General features: G+C 40.9%; 1 protein-coding gene across 2 annotated transcripts; it reads left to right on the top strand.

Annotated features, from left to right (window-relative positions):
- Window positions 1-848: 848 nt before the first annotated feature.
- LOC140502797 (galactoside alpha-(1,2)-fucosyltransferase 2-like) lies at window positions 849-18953 on the top strand. Of its 2 annotated transcripts, XM_072606809.1 has the most exons (3): window positions 849-942; window positions 1540-1617; window positions 13784-18953. In XM_072606809.1, the coding sequence occupies exons 2-3, from the start codon at window positions 1608-1610 to the stop codon at window positions 14791-14793; spliced, it is 1020 nt and encodes a 339-aa protein (XP_072462910.1). In that variant the 5' UTR covers window positions 849-942; window positions 1540-1607; the 3' UTR covers window positions 14794-18953. The 2 variants fall into 2 exon arrangements, with proteins under 2 accessions (XP_072462910.1, XP_072462909.1); XM_072606808.1 differs by having other exon boundaries at window positions 877-1617.
- Window positions 18954-20091: the final 1138 nt, after the last annotated feature.

Genomic DNA, 20091 nt, shown 5'->3' with positions numbered 1-20091 from the left:
AGCCTGAGTTGCATCAGGCACCCAAGAACTTGATCAGTGCTTTGGAACACTGAATTGGCATCAGTACAAAGATATATATCCATTCCTAAGTGTGTTAACTTGACTTAGGCCCTGGAAACACTTCCAGTCATACCTGAGGCTTCTGCATGATAATCTCTGGAAACACCTGACCTGCTCTGTGCTGAGTGACTTTCAAGTCAGGGAGACATCAGGTCAGCTAGAGATCTTAGAGCTCTAGAAGTCCAACACCCTATCTCTATTCAGTTTTATGTAGGAGAAACTGGGGTCAGGGGAAAGAAAAGGACTCCCCTCCTCAAAGTCATATAATGAAAAAAAGTAAAATTAAATTCTTAGGCTTTTTTCCTTTCATATACCCTCCTATTGCTTTCCCTTTAGATCTCCATGTAACCATCTCATGGATGATCTCTCAAAAGTATAGGGTGTGGTATTTTCCTCTCCATCCCTATAGGCCTGATTCAGTGAGGTCAAGAAGTATGGTGCAATGGAATTCCCCCCTCGATAATCATCCCTGAGTCCCCTCAGAGCCCTATGCCTATCTTCCCTGAGGTAACAACTGGGACTAGGACTGGGACAGCAACCCACATCTGGGATCCTAAAAGACTAGGGGCTGGGGTCCTAAAACCCCTTGGGAATAGAGTTTCAGGTAGAATGCAAAGATGGAATTTCCTGAAAGTGAGGGTAGGAGATCAGGGAGTGAATAAAGGATGGGTTCCCTTATTTCCTCCCCAAGACACAGGCGTCTAGCCAACCTTTTCCACGATGTATGTGTGTGTGTATGTGGAGGGAAAGGGTTGGACAGATGAAGGGGCGGGGCCTCTGAGCAACTAGTATTAGCAATTGGATTTTCTATACTTGAAAAGGAAGCTTAGAGGCTAGACTCCTCTCTCTCGAGACTCCACAGCTCTGACAGCAGCCATCCAGGTAAGCCTTGGGTTTCCTCAGAGATCCTGCATCCTTTACCCCATGGGGGTGTTACCCCTGGTGTAAGTCCCCCTAGAGACCCACGGGTTGTGCCTATTCTGGGATTACAGGCTTTTGATGTCCCAACCACCATCCTCTCAGGGACTCAGAGTCATACCTGAGTATGCATCAGGCATCCAGGTCCATAGCTCCCACCCCTGAGGGATCTAGGTATCTTACGCCTTCATAGATCCCATGGATCAACGCCCCAGATCTCAACATCCAAGCCTGAAAGTACTTTCAGGAGCCCAGAAGTCTAGGCACCAGTTCATGCCTCCTCCAGGAATACAGGTGTCTGGTTCTCCTTGGCAAACCCCCAGGACCATTCCTAGACTGAGGTTTCTAGGATCTAGGGACTTAAGGTGAGACCAAGTGTTGGGATCAGATGGTGTCAATATTGGGACCGGTATTTCTTGTTCTGGGATTCCTACCCTTCTTCATTCCACCTCTCAGCAGGACCTGGGAGGAGCCCAAATGAAATGACTCTGAGGGACCCTCCCAATTTTCACATTCAATTTAATTCAACCAATATTTATCTTGCCCCTGCTTTGTGTCCAGCATCTTGGAAACGAGAAGACACTGGGGCTGGAGTTGGCTTGAATTTCAGTCTGCAACTCATTACCTGTATGAACCTAGGTAAGCCAAGCACTCTCATGGGTTAAGTTTCCTCTTCTGTAAAATGAGGGAGTTGAATCAAATCTGGAGTTCTTAACCTGGGGTCTGTGATTTAAAAAAAACAATCTTTTGTTTGTATGTTGACAACTGTGTAAAAGCTACCATATCTATTTTATTTTATTTTATGTAATGAAAATCCTTATTCTAAGAAAAGGTGCAGAGGCTTCACCAGTCTAACAAAGGGGTCTATGGCATAAAAAAGTTTAACTACCCTCAGATTAGAAATCCCTAAAGTCTCTTCTGATTTTGAAATTCTAGTGGAGAGTCCCACAACTGAACTCACAATCTAGCGTTCCCATCTTGTCTAATTGAAATGGATAAAACTGATTGTTGCATATTTCCAAATATTTCCCAACCCCTCAACTTCACATTTCCAAAAGTGCCTCTTATTCTTTCCTCCACCTCACCCAACCTCCACAGCGGCCTCACATTATATTGACAGACCTCATACTATACAATAGGTCACCAACTGTGATCCCAGTTCAGAAAATCTAATGAGTCATCTTTGATTCCATACTTCTCCTGTTCCTACTCCACCCCCCACACACAGACATATCCAATCAGTTGCCAAGTCCTTTTTGTTTCTTCTAAAATCCCAAGCAACTTTCCCTGCAACAGTCATATTCGCCTTCCTCTCTTCTCATCTGAATGATTAGAAATACATCTCTTACCTGATTTTCTTACGTACAGTCTACTCCCTCTTCAATCATGCAAAATGCACACAAAAAATACCCCCAATTCATCTACCTGTCATACCAACTCCTGTACTCAAAGATTTCCCAAGGCTCCCTACTACCTATTAAAAAATATTTAAAATTCTGTCCCCTGGCATCCAGGCTCTTTCACAGTCTGGTCCCAATTTACTTATTCTTTCCTTACCCACAGCTCTCCCTGTTTTCCACCAGTTGGAAGTCTCTTCCTTCAGGATCCCAACTGAAGTCACATTCTCCACTGCGAAATCTTCCTTAACCCTTCTCCCAGGGGAAAGAAATCTTTCCCTCCTCAAGGTTTTCAGAGCACATTTGCTGAGTTTCCTTTTTTTTTTTACACCAAATTAAGTGCAGTACAATTCAAAAAAACATTTATTGTGCTCAAGGCATCGGGATAGACATTGGGGAAACAGGCAAGAAAAGAAAAAGAAAACCAGTCACTGCCTTTGGGAATTTACAGACCAGGGTTCAGGGATACAACATGTATAAATTAAAAATATATTCAAAGTAATTTCAAGAGGGAAAATATTCTGGTAGTAAAGAGAGGGATAGAGGTGGGGGAGGGAGTCAGAAAAGGCCACCTGAAGAGGCTGGGAAGGGGGAATTCCTTGAGGGAAAGTTCAAGGCATAGGGGGAACACCATTGCATGGAAGCAGATGGACGTTGCTATTTCACTGCTTTCCCAACTAAAACACGATCTTCTATAGGAAGCTGTTCCCAGCCTCTCTTAATTCTAGGATCCTTCCTCTGCTCATTTTTTGCTCTGTATCCTGTATATAGGTTGTTTACATGTATTTGTTTGCATGCTGTTTGCCCAGCTAGATTGTCAGCTCTTCTAGGGAAGGGACTGTCTTTCGCCTCTTTTTGTAAACCCGGTATTTAGCATTGTGCCTGGCACATAGTCAGCACTTAATAAATGTTTATTAATTGATTGATTGATGGATTATGTATGGGAAACAGTTTGTGGGAAACTGGTTTGAGTGAAATAGAAAGTTTATAGAAGAGGGGAGTCATAATACAGAAATTTGAAATAATATTCTAAATATTATAATATTTAATATATAATAAATAATATAAGTATATTATGCTATGTAAATAACATTTTAAGTATTATAACATTTAATAAATATTATAACATAATTAAATAATATTTAAAATAATAGAGGAGAGAAATAATAATGGAAAGGTAGATGGGGACCAGATAATAAAAGGTTAAAATGAGTATATTTGCTTCTGGGAGTTAGGTAGCTCAATGGCCAGCAAGTCCTTCTAGTTTGGAGGTCAGATTTGCATCCAATCTACCACACTGCTGTATATACATACATGTGCATATACAAATGCATAAAGGAAGGAAGAGGGACGAGAGAGGGAGGTGAGGAGGAGAGAGAGAGAGAGAAAGAGACAGACAGACAGACAGAGATCACAAACAGGAAGGGACCTCAAAGGCTATGTAGACCTCATTTTACAGTTTAGGAAACTGAGACAGAGAGAGCTTACATGGCTTCCCCAATGTCTCACAAGTAGTAATCATCAAATGTAGGATCTGAATCTCGGTTCTTTGATTCCAGTGCCAGTGATCCCCATTCCACCCCATTATACTATAAACTCCAAATACTTCAATAAATTGCCATTTTTATGAGTTGTGTCAGAAGGGGTATTTGGAATTGTGGACATTCTAAAGAGAGCTAGACCACTAATTGGTTCTTTACTGCCACACAATTTTCTCTAACTCCCAAATCCCCTTCACCCTTCTCCCCACTATGAATGCATTACCAAAATGGGATGAGGCTTAGTGTATAAACCAGAAAGAAGACTTAGTTTAGAGTCCAAGTTCTAAACTTTTTCAGTGCGCCACGGACATTTTCCTTCCCACAACAATGTTTTTAAATAATTGAAGGAAATTATCCATTTCAATTAGAGGTTAGTGAAAATAAAGATGTAAAAATTTATTTTCCTATCCAAGTTCATGAATTATCTGAAATCTATCTCGTATCCTCTGGCCCTGGGTTAAGAGAATCAGAGGTTCTGATTTCCTCTCATCTGTACTTACTGTAAGAAAACCCCAGGCCACAAGTCTTTCCCCACTCCAATCCATCCTCCACACAACTGCCAAAGTGATTTTCCTAAAACATAGGTCTGACCCTGTCAGCCCTCTACTCAGTAAACTCCAACTCCCTGTGACTTCTAGGATCAAATACTATTTCTTCTGTTTGACATTTAAAGTTCTTGATGATCTGACCCCTTTCTATGTTTCCCATCTTCTAACACATTATTCCCTTCCACACACTCTCTAGGACAGAGGTTCCCAAACTTATTTAGCCTACCACTTCCTTTTTAGAAAAAGCTATTCAGCACCCTACCACCCAATCTACTTTCTTTAACCCTTTAATGTGTTTCTTGAAATTTGCATCAGTACCAAAAAATATAAAGTATTTTTCTAAATGACGCATCTTAAATTTAATAATTTATTGTAAACTTGTGGGATTTTTCCTGTCCTGAAATTTTGATGACACAATATTGCATCATGTAGACATACAGTATCATATTGCAAATAAGTTATTACATGCACATATTCCTGCTGATTCATGCTGAACTTTCTGACAATACACAACACACTTGCATGCCAATACTTGCTTATTAAGACCTGTTGGGGGATTTGACCACTTATCAGTGATAACTTGTATTTTGTGTGTGTATTTGGAAAATAATGTAACACTATGACTTTAACTCTGTTATACAGCAGGTGAAACATGAACAAACGGTTTTTCAAAATTTTCTTATCTTCTCTTCTTACCTAATGCATCCACTGCCCCCTTATTTTCATTCAAAGCACCTCAAATGCACCAGAGGACACTACAGCTCCCCTAGATCAGTGCAGCACCCCGAAAGGGGCAGTATCACTCACTTTGAGAACCTCTGCCTGGGATCTAGCTTACTTTCAATTCTCTGCATGTAACACTCAGTTTGTACTTTGTACTGACTGTCTTCTCCCTGTCTGGAATGCTTTTCTTCCTCACCTCTGCCTCAGTTTTTCTGATTTCCTTGAAAACTTGATTCAGACCCTACCTAGTGGGATGTAGGTTGGGACCTATTGTGAGTCAGTCAATGACAGCTAGAGTGATTTAGGTTTAAGGCATGGTCCTTAGAAAAAGAAATCTAGCCCACAAACCCCAGGACATCTTGTAAGGTTTCAGCAATCAAAATTTATATTCCTTTGGGCAGAGTACCTGCAGGTAAGTGTATGATTCCATGTATGAACAGAGGGAGAGGAGGGAGGGAAGGAAGGAGGGAAGGAGGGAAAGAAGGAAGGAAGGAAAAAGGAAGAAAGAAGGAAAGAAAGAAAGAAAGAAGGAAAGAAAGAGAGAGAGAAAGGAAGGAAGGAAGGAAGGAAGGAAGGAAAGAAAGAAGGAAGGAAGCAAGGAAGAAACAAAAAAGAAAGGAAAGGAGGGAGGGAGAGAGAGAGAAAGAAAGAAAGAAGGGAGGGAGGGAGGAATGGGGGAAGGATGGAAAGTATTTTGTCCTAGAGGCAATAGGTAGTCATCGAAACTTTTGGAGCAGGAAAGTAACATAGTCAGATCTGTGCTTAGGAAGATCACTTGGATACTGTGGAAGATGGACGGAGGCAGGTAGACTAATTAATTAGCTATTGCAATAATCGAACAGCTATGTGGTGCACTGAGTGTCAAGCCTGGAGTCAGGAAGATCTGAGTTTTAGATACTTATTAGCTGTGTGACACTGGTCAAATCACTTAACCTTGTTTACCTCAATTTTCTCATCTGTAAAATGAGCTGGAGAAGGAAATGACAAACTACTCCAGTACCTCTGCCAGGAGGACCCCAAATGGGGTCATGAAGAGTGGGACACAGCTGGAACAACTGAGCAATAATAATGCAGATGATCCATGCCTGAGCCAGGGTGAAGGCTGTGGGTGTGGACATTTTGTGCGGGTAGAATCAACAAGATAGTGGAGGTGAGGAAGCATAAAAGGTTGAGTGTGACTACAAGATTTCAAACTCAAGTGACTAGAAGGAGGATCGTACAAACAGGAAAGTTTGGAAGAGGGGTGGTTTGGGGGAGAGAAAAGATAGGAACTATTTGGGAATAAGTTAAATTTGAGTTGCCCGTGGAACATAAAAATGGAAATGTTCAATATGTAATTTATGGTGTAGCAGTAGAACGTAAGAGAGAGAGAGACTAGGCCTGGACATAGTATTTATTATTAAGCTACAAGTATATGCAAAGTGCCAGGTATATAAAGAGAAAAGTAAGACTGTCCATCCTCTCAAGTAACTCACATATGGAAGTGATCTACTTCAAGCCAAATGGAAAGGTCCATGGTCCTTAGGGTGCAGATGTTAATTATTCTATTTTAATGTCACTTCTACTGATAAAATCATATCAGTTTCTGATGTCAGCAATGCTGAGAACTCAAGACCCATCAAAGCAAAGTGTTGTCTCTGAAGTGCTTAGCATTGTCGACAATACCTTTGCTTGAGTAGCTGCGACTATAGCACCTGAAGGAGCAGTTGCCAGGTTGCAGCTAAAGGGTGTTGCTTCCCAGGATGATTGCTGAGGGTACTGTGCTGGAAGCCTTGTTATCTTCATGGCTCTTGGGTCCAGAGGCCTAGAATATCTCCACCAGGACTGAGGGGAGATAGCGTTCATTGCTATGGTGGTAGTTTGCCTGGTCCATGTTGACTCCTGTCTCTCCCAAATGGTGCCCAGCCATTTCACCTAAGCTAGTACTGGCAGTGGTGGATCACTAAAATAGATTAGGTACATAATACTCAGGAGTAAATGACCAGCTTAATCTAACGTTTGACAAGCCCAATGATCCAAGATTTGGAGACAAGAAATCATTATTTGATAAAAAATTCAGGGAAAACTAGAAACCAGTTTGTCAGAAACTAGGTATAGATAAACATCTCACACTTAGATGTGTGTTCGTCCTTTGTTGCCAAAGAGAACCATGCCATCAGAGAAATAATGACATGACTTGCAGTTGACTTTGTTTTGAGTGAGGGAGGACTGTGCAGGTCACCAGCCTCACTTCTCCTCCAGAGCCATCTGAATCCAGGGACCAGATATTCATCAGGATGACTAGCAATGACCCAGGATGAGGCAATTGGGGTTAAGTGACTTGCCCAAGGTCACACAGCTAGTGAGTGTCAAGTGTCTGAAATGAGATTTGAACTCAGGTCCTCCTGACTTCTGCACTGGGGCTCTATCCACTGCACCACCTAGCTGCCCCTCACACTTAGATAAGGTCAAAATGAGTACTTAATTTAGGCATTAAGAGTAGTATCATAAGCAGATTAGGGAGCATAGAATATTTTACCTGTCAGATTTATGGATAAGGGGAAAATTTATTACCGAACAAAAGATAGAGAACATTATAAAGTATAAAATGGATCATTTTGATTACATCAAAATAAAGAGGTTTTGAACAAACAAAACCAAAGCTGCCAAGATTAAAAGGAAAGCAGGAAAGTGGGGGAGGAGGGAGGAACTTTTACAGTAAGTTTCTCTGGTAAAAGCCTCATTTTTCAAATACAGTGAACTGAATCAAATTTATAAGAATTCAAGTCATTCTTCAATTGATAAATGGTCAAAGGCAGTTTTCAGAAGAAATCAAAACTATTTATATGGGGAAAATGCTCTAAATCACTATTGATTAGAGAAATGCAAATTAAAACAACTCTGAGATGTTACCTTACTTTTATTAGATTGACCAGTATAACAGAAATGGAAAATGATAAATGTTGTAAAGGATATGGAAAAATTGGGACACTAATACACTGTTGGTGGAGTTGTAAATTAATCTAACCATTCTTGAAATCAATTTGTATTTATGCCCAGAGGGCTGTAAAATCATACATACCCTCTGAGCCAGCAATCCCACTACTGAATCTGTATCCCAAAGAGATTTTTTAAAAAAAAGATTAAAGGACTTATTTGTACAAAATATTTATAGCGACTTTTTTTGTGGAGACAAAGAATTGGAAATTGAGGAGATGCCCATCAGTTGGGGAACAGCTAAACAAGTTGTGCTATATGAAAATGAATACTATTGTGCTGTAAGAAATAACAATTAGAACGCTTTTGGAAAATCCTGAGAAGACTTACATAAACTGATGGAAAATGAAATGAGCAGAACCAGGAGACCATTGTACACAGTAACATTGTATGATGATCAATTATGAACGACTTAGCCATTGTCAGCAATAGAATGATCCAACATAATTCCAAAGGACTTAGGATGAAACAACCTAGTCACTGTAGAGAAAATACTGATGGAGTCTGAATGCAGATCAAATACACTTTTTAAAAACTTTATTTTTCTTAAGGTTTTTTATGTATGTTTTCTTTTATAATATGTAAATATTTTGCAAGACTACACATGTATAATCCATATAAAATTGCTTGTCTTCTCAAGGAGGGGGGACAGAAGGGAGGTAGAGAATTCAGAACCCAAAACTTTTAAAAAACAAATGTTAAAATTTTTGTTTAAATGTAATTGAGAAAACATTAAAATTAAATGTTAATGTTAAAAAAGTGAAGGACTCCACAGTCACATAAGCAGAAGAAGACGAAGAAGAAGAAGAAATGTCGAGACGTATCTGAAAGAGCAGTACTACAAAAATACAGAGAGGAGAGAAGACCCAGAGGGAGTCAGTGGGCAGTCCTATCAGGGAGCTGCTGAGCTGTGGAAAAGCAATAAAGCCTGAAAAAAGACCACTGTGTTTGGCAATTAGATCGCTGAGAAACTTTGAGGAGAGCCATTTCAATTCCAAGATAAAGTCAGAAGCCAGATTTCAGGGGATTGAGAGGGGAGTGAGAAGGAAGGATGAATATAGACAACTTTTTCTAGGAATAGGCTATGAAATGAAGGAGAAATACAACTGTAAGAGATGGTGGTTCAAGGGAAGAGGTTCTGTTTGTTGGCTTGTTTGTTTCCTCATTTGTTATTAAGGATAGGTGTTTCCTGGGCACATTTGAGTTAGTAGATAGAGAGAGATCCAAGATCGAAAATTAAAGAAAGAAAAGGTAATTGCTGAAGGGGCTGGGGGAGCAGGGAGATGGATACCAGGGGGTATCAAAGATATAAGAAGAGGGATTAACTTTGGTAAAGAGAATCATCTCTTCATCAGAAACTGGAGAAAAGGAGCAGAGGATAAGAGATGATAATGAGGTCAGATCATATCTGGAGTGCTGTGTTCAATTCTAACATACTGATAAAACTCCTTTCAAGTAGTGATTGCTTCATTCATTGTCTGAATCTCTGATGCGTAGCACATCTGATTTTAGTTGTCTTCAAACACAAGATCCTGGAGATCCGGAAAAATGGGCTGAATGCTTCCATAGTATTCTCAACACACTGCAATCAATCAAGGCTGAAGTCCTTGACCATATAGCTCAGGTTGAAGTCAATTACTCTCTAGCCGAACTTCCGACGGAAGAAGAGGTCTTGAGGGCCATTAGAATCATTTCCTGTGGCAAAGCTTCTGGTGCTGATTCTTTTGTTCAGCTAAGATTTACAAGGCAGGGAACCTACTGTTCTTACAACAGCTGACTGATATTTTCTGGGTTATATGACGAGAGGAGGTTATGCCCCAGGAATTCAAGAATGCCTCCATTGTTCATTTGTATAAAGGTAAAGGAAATAGACTGTCCTGTGACAATCACAGGAGGCTGTCTTTCTTAGTCATTGCTAGCTAGATTCTTGACAGAGTCCTCCTTATTCGGCTAATCCTTCACCTGAATGATGATCATCAACCTGAGAGCCAGCGTGGCTATGTAAAGAGCCAAGGAATGGTCAGTATGGTGTTCACAGGAGAAATTCTAGAAACCGACTTGAGGTCTATATACAATGTCTGTCAATCTGACCAAGAACTTTGATACTATCAATTTTGAGGGCTTGTGGAAAATTCTGGCAAAACTTCATTGCCCAGAGAAGTTCATCGATATTGTATGTCAGTTTCAGGAAAGCATGCTTGCGTGGTTCTGGATAATGGACAATGCTCCTGCACTTTCCCAGTCACCAACGGAGTGAAGCAAGGTTGTGTGCTTGCTCCTGCGTTTTTTAACATGATGTTTTCAGCAATGTTGTCAGGAGCCCTCAAGGAAGATGAAAACAGCACAAAGGTCAGCTACCTCACTGACTGTAAACTCATTTAAAAAGGTTACACGTCAAGTCCAAAGTGAAGAGAGTGTTGTTGTATAACTTTTTGTTTACATATGGTTCTACACTCATTGCAGCCTCTGAGGCTTAGATACAACAAAGTATGGATTGATTCTCTGAAGTTTGTGCTAATTTTGTCCTAACAATTAACACCAAGAAAATGCAAGTTCTCCACCAGCCAACACCACACCATCCATATGTGGAACCACTGATTACAGGAAATGGAGAACTTTTGAATATTGTGGATAAATTTACCTACCTTGGAAGTATACTTTCCAAGGATGTACACATAGATGATGAGGTTGCCACACCAGCTACCAGGGCTAGCTTAGTGTTTGGAAGGCTCAGAAGGAAAGTGTGGGAGAGAAAAGATATTAGACTGCCTATCAAACTGAAGATCTACAGAGTCATTGTGCTGACCTCATTGTTGTATGTCTGTGAAAACTGGACAGTCTACCAGTGCCATGCCAGGAAACTGAATTGCTTCCATTTGAATTCTCTTGGGAAGATTTTGAGGATCACCTGGCAAGATAAGGTACCGGACAGTGAGGTCCTTTCTCAAGCTGAACTGCTGAGCGTACAAACTCTACTGCAGAGACTACAACTCTGATAAGGTGACCAAATTGTTCAAATGCCAAATGTACATGACTGTATATTTGCCTAAAAGACTATTCCACAGAAAACTCACACGAGGCAAATACTCATATGATAGTCAGAAGAAGCTATACAAAGATACTTTCAAGGTCTCTCTGAAGAACTTTGGAATCAATTTGTGACATGGGAGACATTGGCAAAGGACCATCTAGTATGGTGTGCCTGCATCAAAGAAGGCACTGTGCTGTATGAGCAAAGAAGAATTGCAGTAGCTCAAAAGAAACACGAGATGAGTAAATTTAGAGACATGTCTTCTTCAAGTGTTCACGTGGATATTTGTGTCTACCCGTGGTAGTGCCTTCCAAGCTCATATTGGTCAGATCAGCCATAGTTGGACATACCGTACCTTGACCCCAACATAGTGATGTCATTTTGGTCCTCTTCAGGAATGGAGGACAAGAAGAAATCAGTTGTCTTCAAAAACATCTTTTTTTCAAGCATGTGATTTGTATATTGTTCCTGTTATTTTGAGACTGGGTCTCTCTATTTCCCAGGCTAGAAGTGCAGTGGCCACACATGGGCCTCATCCAACCCCATGTCCCTGCTAACTGGTAACAGTGACTACTTCCTCAGGCAGGTAGTGCAAATCTCACTGTTTGGAGAATCAAACGGATAATGAAAGCAAAGCACTTCGGTAAACCTTGGGGTGCCATGTAAATGTTAGCTATGGTTATTACTGATTAATCCTCAGCAACTCAGGTATACTGTCCTTTGGAGGCCTAAGGTGTCTAGTCTCAACTATTAGACTTTAGGTATCTAGCTTCTTGGGGACTCTGGAGTTTAGTCCCATCCCAGACCCTCTAGGATTATAACAATAATAATGGCTATCATACTATAGCTTGTATGCTATACATATATCTAAATATATATCTACATATATATCTATATTTATCTATCTATCTGATAGCAGATTAAAATTTTGAATGTGTTGAATATGTTGAGTGGGGAGAAAGAAGAGGAGGAGAGCTGCTACTCACTCACAGGTTGTATTTGTCCTTCTTTCTCAAAGAGGACCATGACATTAAGATGAAGACATGACTTGCAATTGACTTTCATTTGTGTGAGGGAGAACTGTGCAAGGTTACCAACCTCACTTTTTTCTTCTGAGCCACCTGGGTCCAGTGGCCTGATATTTATCAGGACATCTGAAGATGGCCCAGGATGCAATGCCCTGCCCCTTTCAGGCTAAGGCCTTATAACATTTTTACTTTGAGCAAGATACACCCATTCAATGAATAGGCTTCTTTAAGTAGCTGCTCAGGGGATGGCCCCTTTAATCAATGGTTGAAGTATAGAATGGATAATTTTGATTTAAATTAAAATTTAACTAAAATCGTCATGTATAAATAAAACCTATGCAGCCAAGTGCTGCATCCCGTGCAGCAGAGTTTGAACAGGGGTCCCCTGTAAGGGGATAGGCGCACATGTGGGAATGGAAAAGAGCACGCAGACATCAAACTGTTCAAGGCATAGCCTGGGCAGGATCGGGAACAAGCGACTGCCCTTCAGGAGTCAACTTCTACTTAGAAATTGATGTCCTGGTTACATCCCAAGATAAGGAGACACAAACATACATTTCCTGGGAGAGCACACAGATACACAATGTATAACTTTTACAACCCTTACAATATTTAACTTTTATGATCCATTGTCCTGTCTTCATGATATAGAATTCTGTACAATTTACTTAGGGGATATTCTGCCCGGCTGGGCTCCCAAGGAGGCATGCTTGACCTCATAGTCATGTCCCTGCTGTTACAGGAAATTTGGGGGAAACTTTCATAGACATTCTCTTAGATAGAATGTGATTGGGCTGGAATCTGTCTGTGGTATATATATGCAAATATATATGGATGTTTATGGATAACTAGGTGTATATGTATATATGTGAGTATATATATATATATATATATATATAAATACATATGGGTGTCTGTGTGTGTATATGTGTGTGTATATTTCTATATCTTCCCATGTTTAACTGAAGCCTTTGTTGGGAATAGGGGGAGGCAGGGGAAAAATAAAGTAAAAATTCACAGCAGAGAAGAAAAGGAAACCTGCAAAGAAGCAAAGAAACGCTGGACAGCTTTGAAAACAATGTATGGTATTTTTTATGTAGGTTTTCTTGAATCGGACATTTATTGATTTATATTGAACCCTATCCTGTATTCTACTATGTATATGGCAATTCTTACTTTGTATTTGCTTAAAATAAATTTAAAAATTAAAAAACAAGATAAAATAAATACAAGTATCTCATTTGATCCTCACAATCACCCTAGGAAGGTAGGTCCCATTACTATTTTCATCTTACAAATGAAGGAACTAAAGCAAACAGAGGTTAAGTGACTTGCTCAGGGTCATACAGTCAGTATCTGAGGCTGTATTTGAACTCAGGTTTTCCTGACTTCAGGCCCAGTGCTCCGTTCACTGTACCACCTAGGTCCCGGAAATGGAGTTCCTTACACCTCCAGGACACCCAAATTATCTACCTTCATCATTCCCAGTTACTGAAATATCCAGCTCCCTCGAACTCCTAATGACTTTACTAACTTTTTTCCCTTTTTTTCCTCCCTTCAGTAATGTCAGGCCCCCTGATATTCTTCTCCCTCCCAGTCCTCCACTTCCTCTTCTTCATTTTTGTGACCTCAACAGTCTTTCACCTTCAACTTCGTTTCTCAAAGATGTCCAGAACATGGAAACAGCTACCAGTCCCTAAGACCTCAGCCCCTACGACTTCCTACCCTAAGAGCATCTGGACTGTGAATTCTCTAGGCCGTCTAGGAAACCAGATGGGTGAGTATGCCACTCTCTATGCCCTGGCCAAACTCAACGGACATCAGGCATACATCTTACCTGAGATGCATCGTTACCTCGCTCCCATCTTCCAGATCACTCTTCCTGTTCTCCCAGCCAGTGAAGCCAAGCGCATACCTTGGCGTACTTACCACCTACATGACTGGATGTCAGAGGAATATGGCCATATTGATGGTACTTATATCCATCTTGCCGGCTTCCTCTGTTCGTGGACTTTCTACCACCACCTCCGAGAAGAGATCCGTCGTGAATTCTCCCTACACGACCATATCCGAAAGGAGGCTCAGGCCTACCTACGGGGATTACGGAAAAACCCAGCCACTTTTGTGGGGGTCCATGTCCGCCGAGGTGACTACGTTCATGTCATGCCCCAAATCTGGAAAGGAGTGGTAGCGGACAAGGGCTATTTGGAACAAGCAATGAATTGGTTCAGAGCTCGTTACAGCGATGCTGTCTTTGTCGTCACCAGCAATGGGATGGCATGGTGCCGGGAGAACATTGATACCACGAAGGGAGATGTAATATTTGCAGGGAATGGGATTGAGCGCTCTCCTGAGAAAGACTTTGCTCTGCTGACTCAGTGCAACCACACCATCATGACCATTGGCACCTTTGGCATTTGGGCTGCCTACCTGGCAGGTGGTGAGACGATCTATTTGGCCAACTACACCCTTCCAGACTCACCTCTCCTCAAAGTCTTCAAGCCTGAGGCTGCCTTCCTGCCTGAATGGATAGGGATCCCAGCTGATCTGTCACCTCTCCTCAAGAACTGAACATGGTTCTTTTTTCATGCCCTCACCCCAGAGTCTGACTATGGTGCAGATCAATGTTCTATGGAAGTAGGGCTTGGAGGACAGCAGAGAACCATTTCTCCTATCCTCACCATCTATCCATATCTTAAGACAGAGGCCTCAACTTAATGACCTACCTCATTCCACCCTCTGCCAATCACCCAAGAGTGGATCTACACAGTGTGGTTGGGTACCATAGCAGATCTGAAGAGGAGAGCTTGGAGATTATCTAAGGTGGGCTAATGTGTCTCTAATGTGTCCGTAAAACCCAGTGGAGGTGGACATACATCAGTTGGATGTTTACATGTTTACACTGGGGGCTTTTGGGAAAAGGGCCAGGCTGATCTGTTTCAATGGACTCTTAAGTGTTTTAATAAATGCTGTCCATGAAATCCCTTTGTGTTTAGGGCATGAAGCAAAGACATTTTGACTTCCCCCCAGGTTTATGAAGGGCAGACCTCACAAAGCACAGAGCTAGCTAGTGCTCAACATTGTCTGCAAGAGGGGATTCGTTACTGATAGGTCTGGAATTAGTTCAAGTTAGAGGGAAGTAAGAATGGGCATCCTTCATTCATCTGCCAGGATCTTCTGCTTCCCTGAGGAATGGGGCAAAAGGAAAAGTTAAAACATCCAGGGACCCTCCCCCCTATCTACAGCAGCCCAGAAAGCTGAGGTTCTCTCAGCTTGTGGGAATAGATGCAAGAAGAGAAATGTTTTCACTCTTTTCTGACCTTGTGAGGTGGAAGATTATTTCCAGTTATGGGATCACATTTTCTGAAACACAATGACAAGCTGGGGAGTGGGTAAAAGATTCTAACCTAATTGGGAAGAAAATTGGAGACCAGGTCATGGGAGGGTAATTTGGAAGAACTATGAATATTTCTCCAGAAGAAATCATTTTGTACTACATATTGTCAACCTCCCAGACAGTGGTGAGATTCTAAGTGCCCATGAAATTGAGGCCCACAAAGGTGAGAGGAATAGTGGGCAGTGATTTCACAAGAGGAAGCAACTGGTTTCAGGTAGCTAGGTGGCACTGTGGGCAGCACTGGGTCTGGAGTCTGGAAGGGCAAAGCTCAAATTTGACCTAAAATACTTACGAGATGTGTGACCCTGAACAAATCATTTAACCTTTGTCTGTCTCAGTTTCCTCGGCTGTAAAATAAGGCTAATAATAGCACCTACCTCAAAAGGTTGTTCTGAGGGTCAGCTGAGAAAATATTCATAAAACTGCATAGCTCAGTGCTGGGTACATAGTAGAGATTTAATGTTTATTCCTTTCCCATCTCATCCACCTTCATTACCTGAACAACACCCACATTTTATTTCCCTTTTCGAATTCCCTAATCAGCACCAGTATCTAGTGATAGCTATCACTGAACTCAGGGTCTCCTCCTTTTAGGTCTTTTCCTTCCTCTCCTGTCCAACTAACTCCAGGTCAGCCCCCATCTACTCTGGGGAGGTTAGAACTAGAGATGGAGATGTCTGGATCCCTGAGGGAGCTTGAACCACTCTCTCCTCTTTTTTTCTGATTTTAACACAAATGGAGATTGAGTGTTCCAGATGGGAAAATATGCTTCCCATCAAATGACCACAATGACATTGCACTGCAGAATTCTTGGACACCAGTTTGGGAAGCAATGACCTTATTCATAGGGTTACAAATTTAGAGCTGAAGGGATCTTAGTAGCCATCAAGTGTGATCTCATTTTATAGATGAGGAAACTGAGGCATAGAGGCACTAAGTGATTTGCCCAGAGTCACAAATCTAATAAGTATCAAAAGGTTCTACCCAGGATCACACAACAAATCCATAATGATAGCATCTCAGAGTCAGAATAAGCCTTAGAGAATCCTTCATTTTATAGAGAAGGAAACAAAAGCCCAGAGAGAGGCAGAGATTTGTTGAAGGGTCTAAATCACAGAATCTGAGACCATTAATGGGGTTCAGAGATCCTCTTTAGTTAATTTATTCTCAGAAAAAGAAAAGCACTCACATTCAGTAATAACCTGCTTGACTATCTTGAGGGACGTGGGTGGGGAGGTAGAAAGCCAAATTAAAGGGTCAGAAATTAAGAAAACAAAAGATAAAAGATCAATTTGAGAAAAAAAATTTTCTTTCTCAGAAAACAGGCATTTTCAGAATCAGTTGAGCGGAGAAATATCCTAGACAGCCCACAGGCAGATCCTGGTCACACAGTCTAGATGGTGAGGAGCAGTTATGAAACCAACAGGAAACCCAGAATTGGGTCAGTCTCGGATCTCTTGCCTTCTTGGTCTCTATCAGCTTCCCCCTCTGTTTTTGTCCTTGAATCTCTCTTGGGGACTTGATCTGTGTAGTTCTCTCTTTCCTAATGATTCTTTCTCCCTTTGATCTATCTCCGTATCTGTCTCTGACTCTTTAGACCTTAATATCTCCATCTGGGAGTCTTTTTCTTTGAGACTGAGACTCTCTGTACCTCTACTTTCTTTCCTATCTGGGTCTCTTATTCTTCTACACTGTGATAACTTCAAATACAATTTTCTTCCAAGACAAGCATGGGAGTCACTTTTTAATCTCCTTTATATGTTTACTGTATATCTTTATGGGCTCCTGGGAGTCCTTTGCAGCTTTTGAATGCTTGGTTGCCAGTGTTTTTTTTCCCTAAACCATAGATCTAATAACATCACTCTTAATCAACTTCAAACCAAACCATCTCCACACTAGCCTTCATTTACACCTCCTCCCCATTAGAAAATCAGACTCCACAGCTGGAACCACCCTGGGTTCTGAAATATAGCTTTTATCTTGCCAGGATCCATGACCTTGCCTCATTTCCATACTGTCTCCAGATCATGCCACCACAAATGAACCCTCCCCCTCCTTCTCTTTCCTGTACCTCTTTATGTATTGTCTTCTTCCATTAGAATGCAGAATGTTAGAATGCTGAGTGAGGATAGACATACCCTTCTACTTTGCATTTGTATCCCAAGTGGGACACAAGACCTGGAACATAGTAAATGCTTACTAAATAGTTTATCTATTTATCCATATACTCAATAATACCTATCTACACAATAATGATAGTACTGGTCAACATTTATACCATATCTTAAGGTTTGCAAAAAGCTCAACAAATAATCTCATTTTAAAAGTAAGTGCTATTATTCCATTTTACATATAAGAAAACTAAGACAGACAAAGCTTAGGTGATCTTCCCAGGGTTACACATCTACCAAGTGTCTGAGGCTGGATTTAAACTTGAGGTCTTTCTAACTCCAGGTCCAGTAGTCTATCCACTATGCGACCTAGCTGCCTATTAAAAACTCCAAGGGTTCCCAGTTACCTCCAGTATCAAATACAAAATCCTCTGTCAATTAAAGCTCTTAAAAAACTAGACTCTTTCTATCTGTAAGGTCAATTAATTCTGGAAGAAACAGATCCTTCCACCAACTCTACAAAACTGCTACATTAGCCTACTTGCTGCTCCTCAAGCACAATGCTCCATCTTGAGTCTCCATGCCTTTTCAATGAATATCCCTCATGCTTGGAATCATCTCCCTCTTTACCTCCTCTAATTTTCCTAGTTTCTGTTAAAGACTCAGATTGAATTCCACCTTTTGCAGGTCTTCCCCAGTTGCTCCCTGCTACTGGTGCCTTCCTTGTTGAGATCGCCTCCCATTCTCATTCTCTAGGTAGACAGGTGATAAATGAAGAAATAAATGATAGATAGATAGAATGTACTTATTTATATACTATCTCCCATTAGATTGTGAGCTTCAAGGTAAAGTCTATTTTTACCCTTTTATCCCCAACACTTAGCACAATGTCTGGCACATAGTAAGCACTTAATAAACGTTTTCTGAAGGACTGGGGAGGGGGATGTTCTTTTCAATATGCACTTGTTACCCTGAGTGATTGTATAGGAGCTGGGAATTCTGTACTTAAGTTTGTAGAAACTTTCACTACAGTAAAACGCTGGGTGGGAGTATATGAATCAAAAGATATATTGACTGTTTTGGGGAAAGCCCCAAGATTAGATCTTATTGAAGTCTAAGGGCAGGTCTATTCTTTTTTTGTCTTTCTTGCCCCTAAATTTAACACAGTGAATTTCAAGGTACATTGTGGATACTTACTGTTTGTTGAATTGATTTGAATTTTACTTTTGTGTCCCCCTGGTTCTTTGTTTCTCTAAGTCTCTGTTGTCTTTTTTGTCTCTGCATAAAGCAACAACAGGTTATGCTACCTATCAGGGGTCCCAGTCAATCAGCTGGGTCTAAGGTACTACAAGGTGGAAGTTCCAGAGGAACTAATAGAAGGTAGTAGTATAGCCTGGAAACACACTCCACTGTGATTCCCTACATTTAGGGGCTAAGGTCTCCCACTCCAGCTTATTGTCCCAAATTTTAAAAAATGAGACTACTTTAGGGCATCTCTAGGGTCAGAAATCTCTCTTGAGTCCCTCAGGAAGAGCATCTATAGATTGACCAGACTACCTCAGGACCTTCTGGGAGAAATAGCTTTCTCCTCCTACATAGAAGGAAACTGGATAGTGTGAAGGAGTATGAAGGCCTTATAAGCCCTCTAATTTGTCAGGGACCCAGGCATCTGGATTCTTAGTACTCACGCACTCAGGGATCCAGCTATTCAGTCCTCACTCCTGATTTTTCTATGAATGGGTTATGGATAAGAAGAAATTCTGGGCCAATGTAGAGATAAGAGACAAGAGAATACAGAGGCAAGAGTCCTACTAAATTCCTTTTGTGACACAAACTTGATTTTGATACCTAAACCAGGAAGAGCCAAAATACAGAAAGAAAACTATAGACCAATTTCCCTAATATATAGATCCAAAATCTAAATAAAATATTAGCAAAGAGAATATAGCAATATATGACAAGGATTATATACTATGATCAAGGGGGATTTATGCCAGGAATGTGGAGCTGGTTCAATATTAGGCAAACTATCAGCAAAATTGACCATATCCAAACCAAAACCAACAGAAATCATATGATTATCTAAATAGATACAGAAAAAGCTTCTGACAGAAGACAACACCCATTCCTATGAAAAACACCAGGGAACATGGGAATAAGTGGCACTCTCCTTAAAATGACAAGTAGCATATAAACTATCCGCAAGCATTATCAGTAATGGGGATAAGCTAGAAACATTCCCAGTAAGATCAGGGATGAAACAAGGGTTCTCATTATCGCCACCATTACTCAATATTGTACTAGTACTGCTAGCTATGGCAATAAGGGAAGAAAACTAAATTGAACGAATTAGAATAGGCA

This window comes from Notamacropus eugenii, chromosome 4 (assembly GCF_028372415.1).
Source record: "Notamacropus eugenii isolate mMacEug1 chromosome 4, mMacEug1.pri_v2, whole genome shotgun sequence".
Taxonomy (NCBI): Eukaryota; Metazoa; Chordata; class Mammalia; order Diprotodontia; family Macropodidae; genus Notamacropus; species Notamacropus eugenii.
The sequence above is the reverse complement of the archived record's forward strand: the minus strand, read 5'-3'. Positions and strand labels throughout refer to the sequence as shown.

Coding starts and splice junctions, on each gene's coding strand:
- LOC140502797 (XM_072606808.1), top strand. CDS start 1,461: ATGACTCTGAGGGACCCTCCCAATTTTCACATTCAATTTAATTCAACC. Junction 1,618..13,783: donor CATTACCTGTATGAACCTAG/GTAAGCCAAGCA, acceptor TCCTCCCTTCAG/TAATGTCAGGCCCCCTGATA.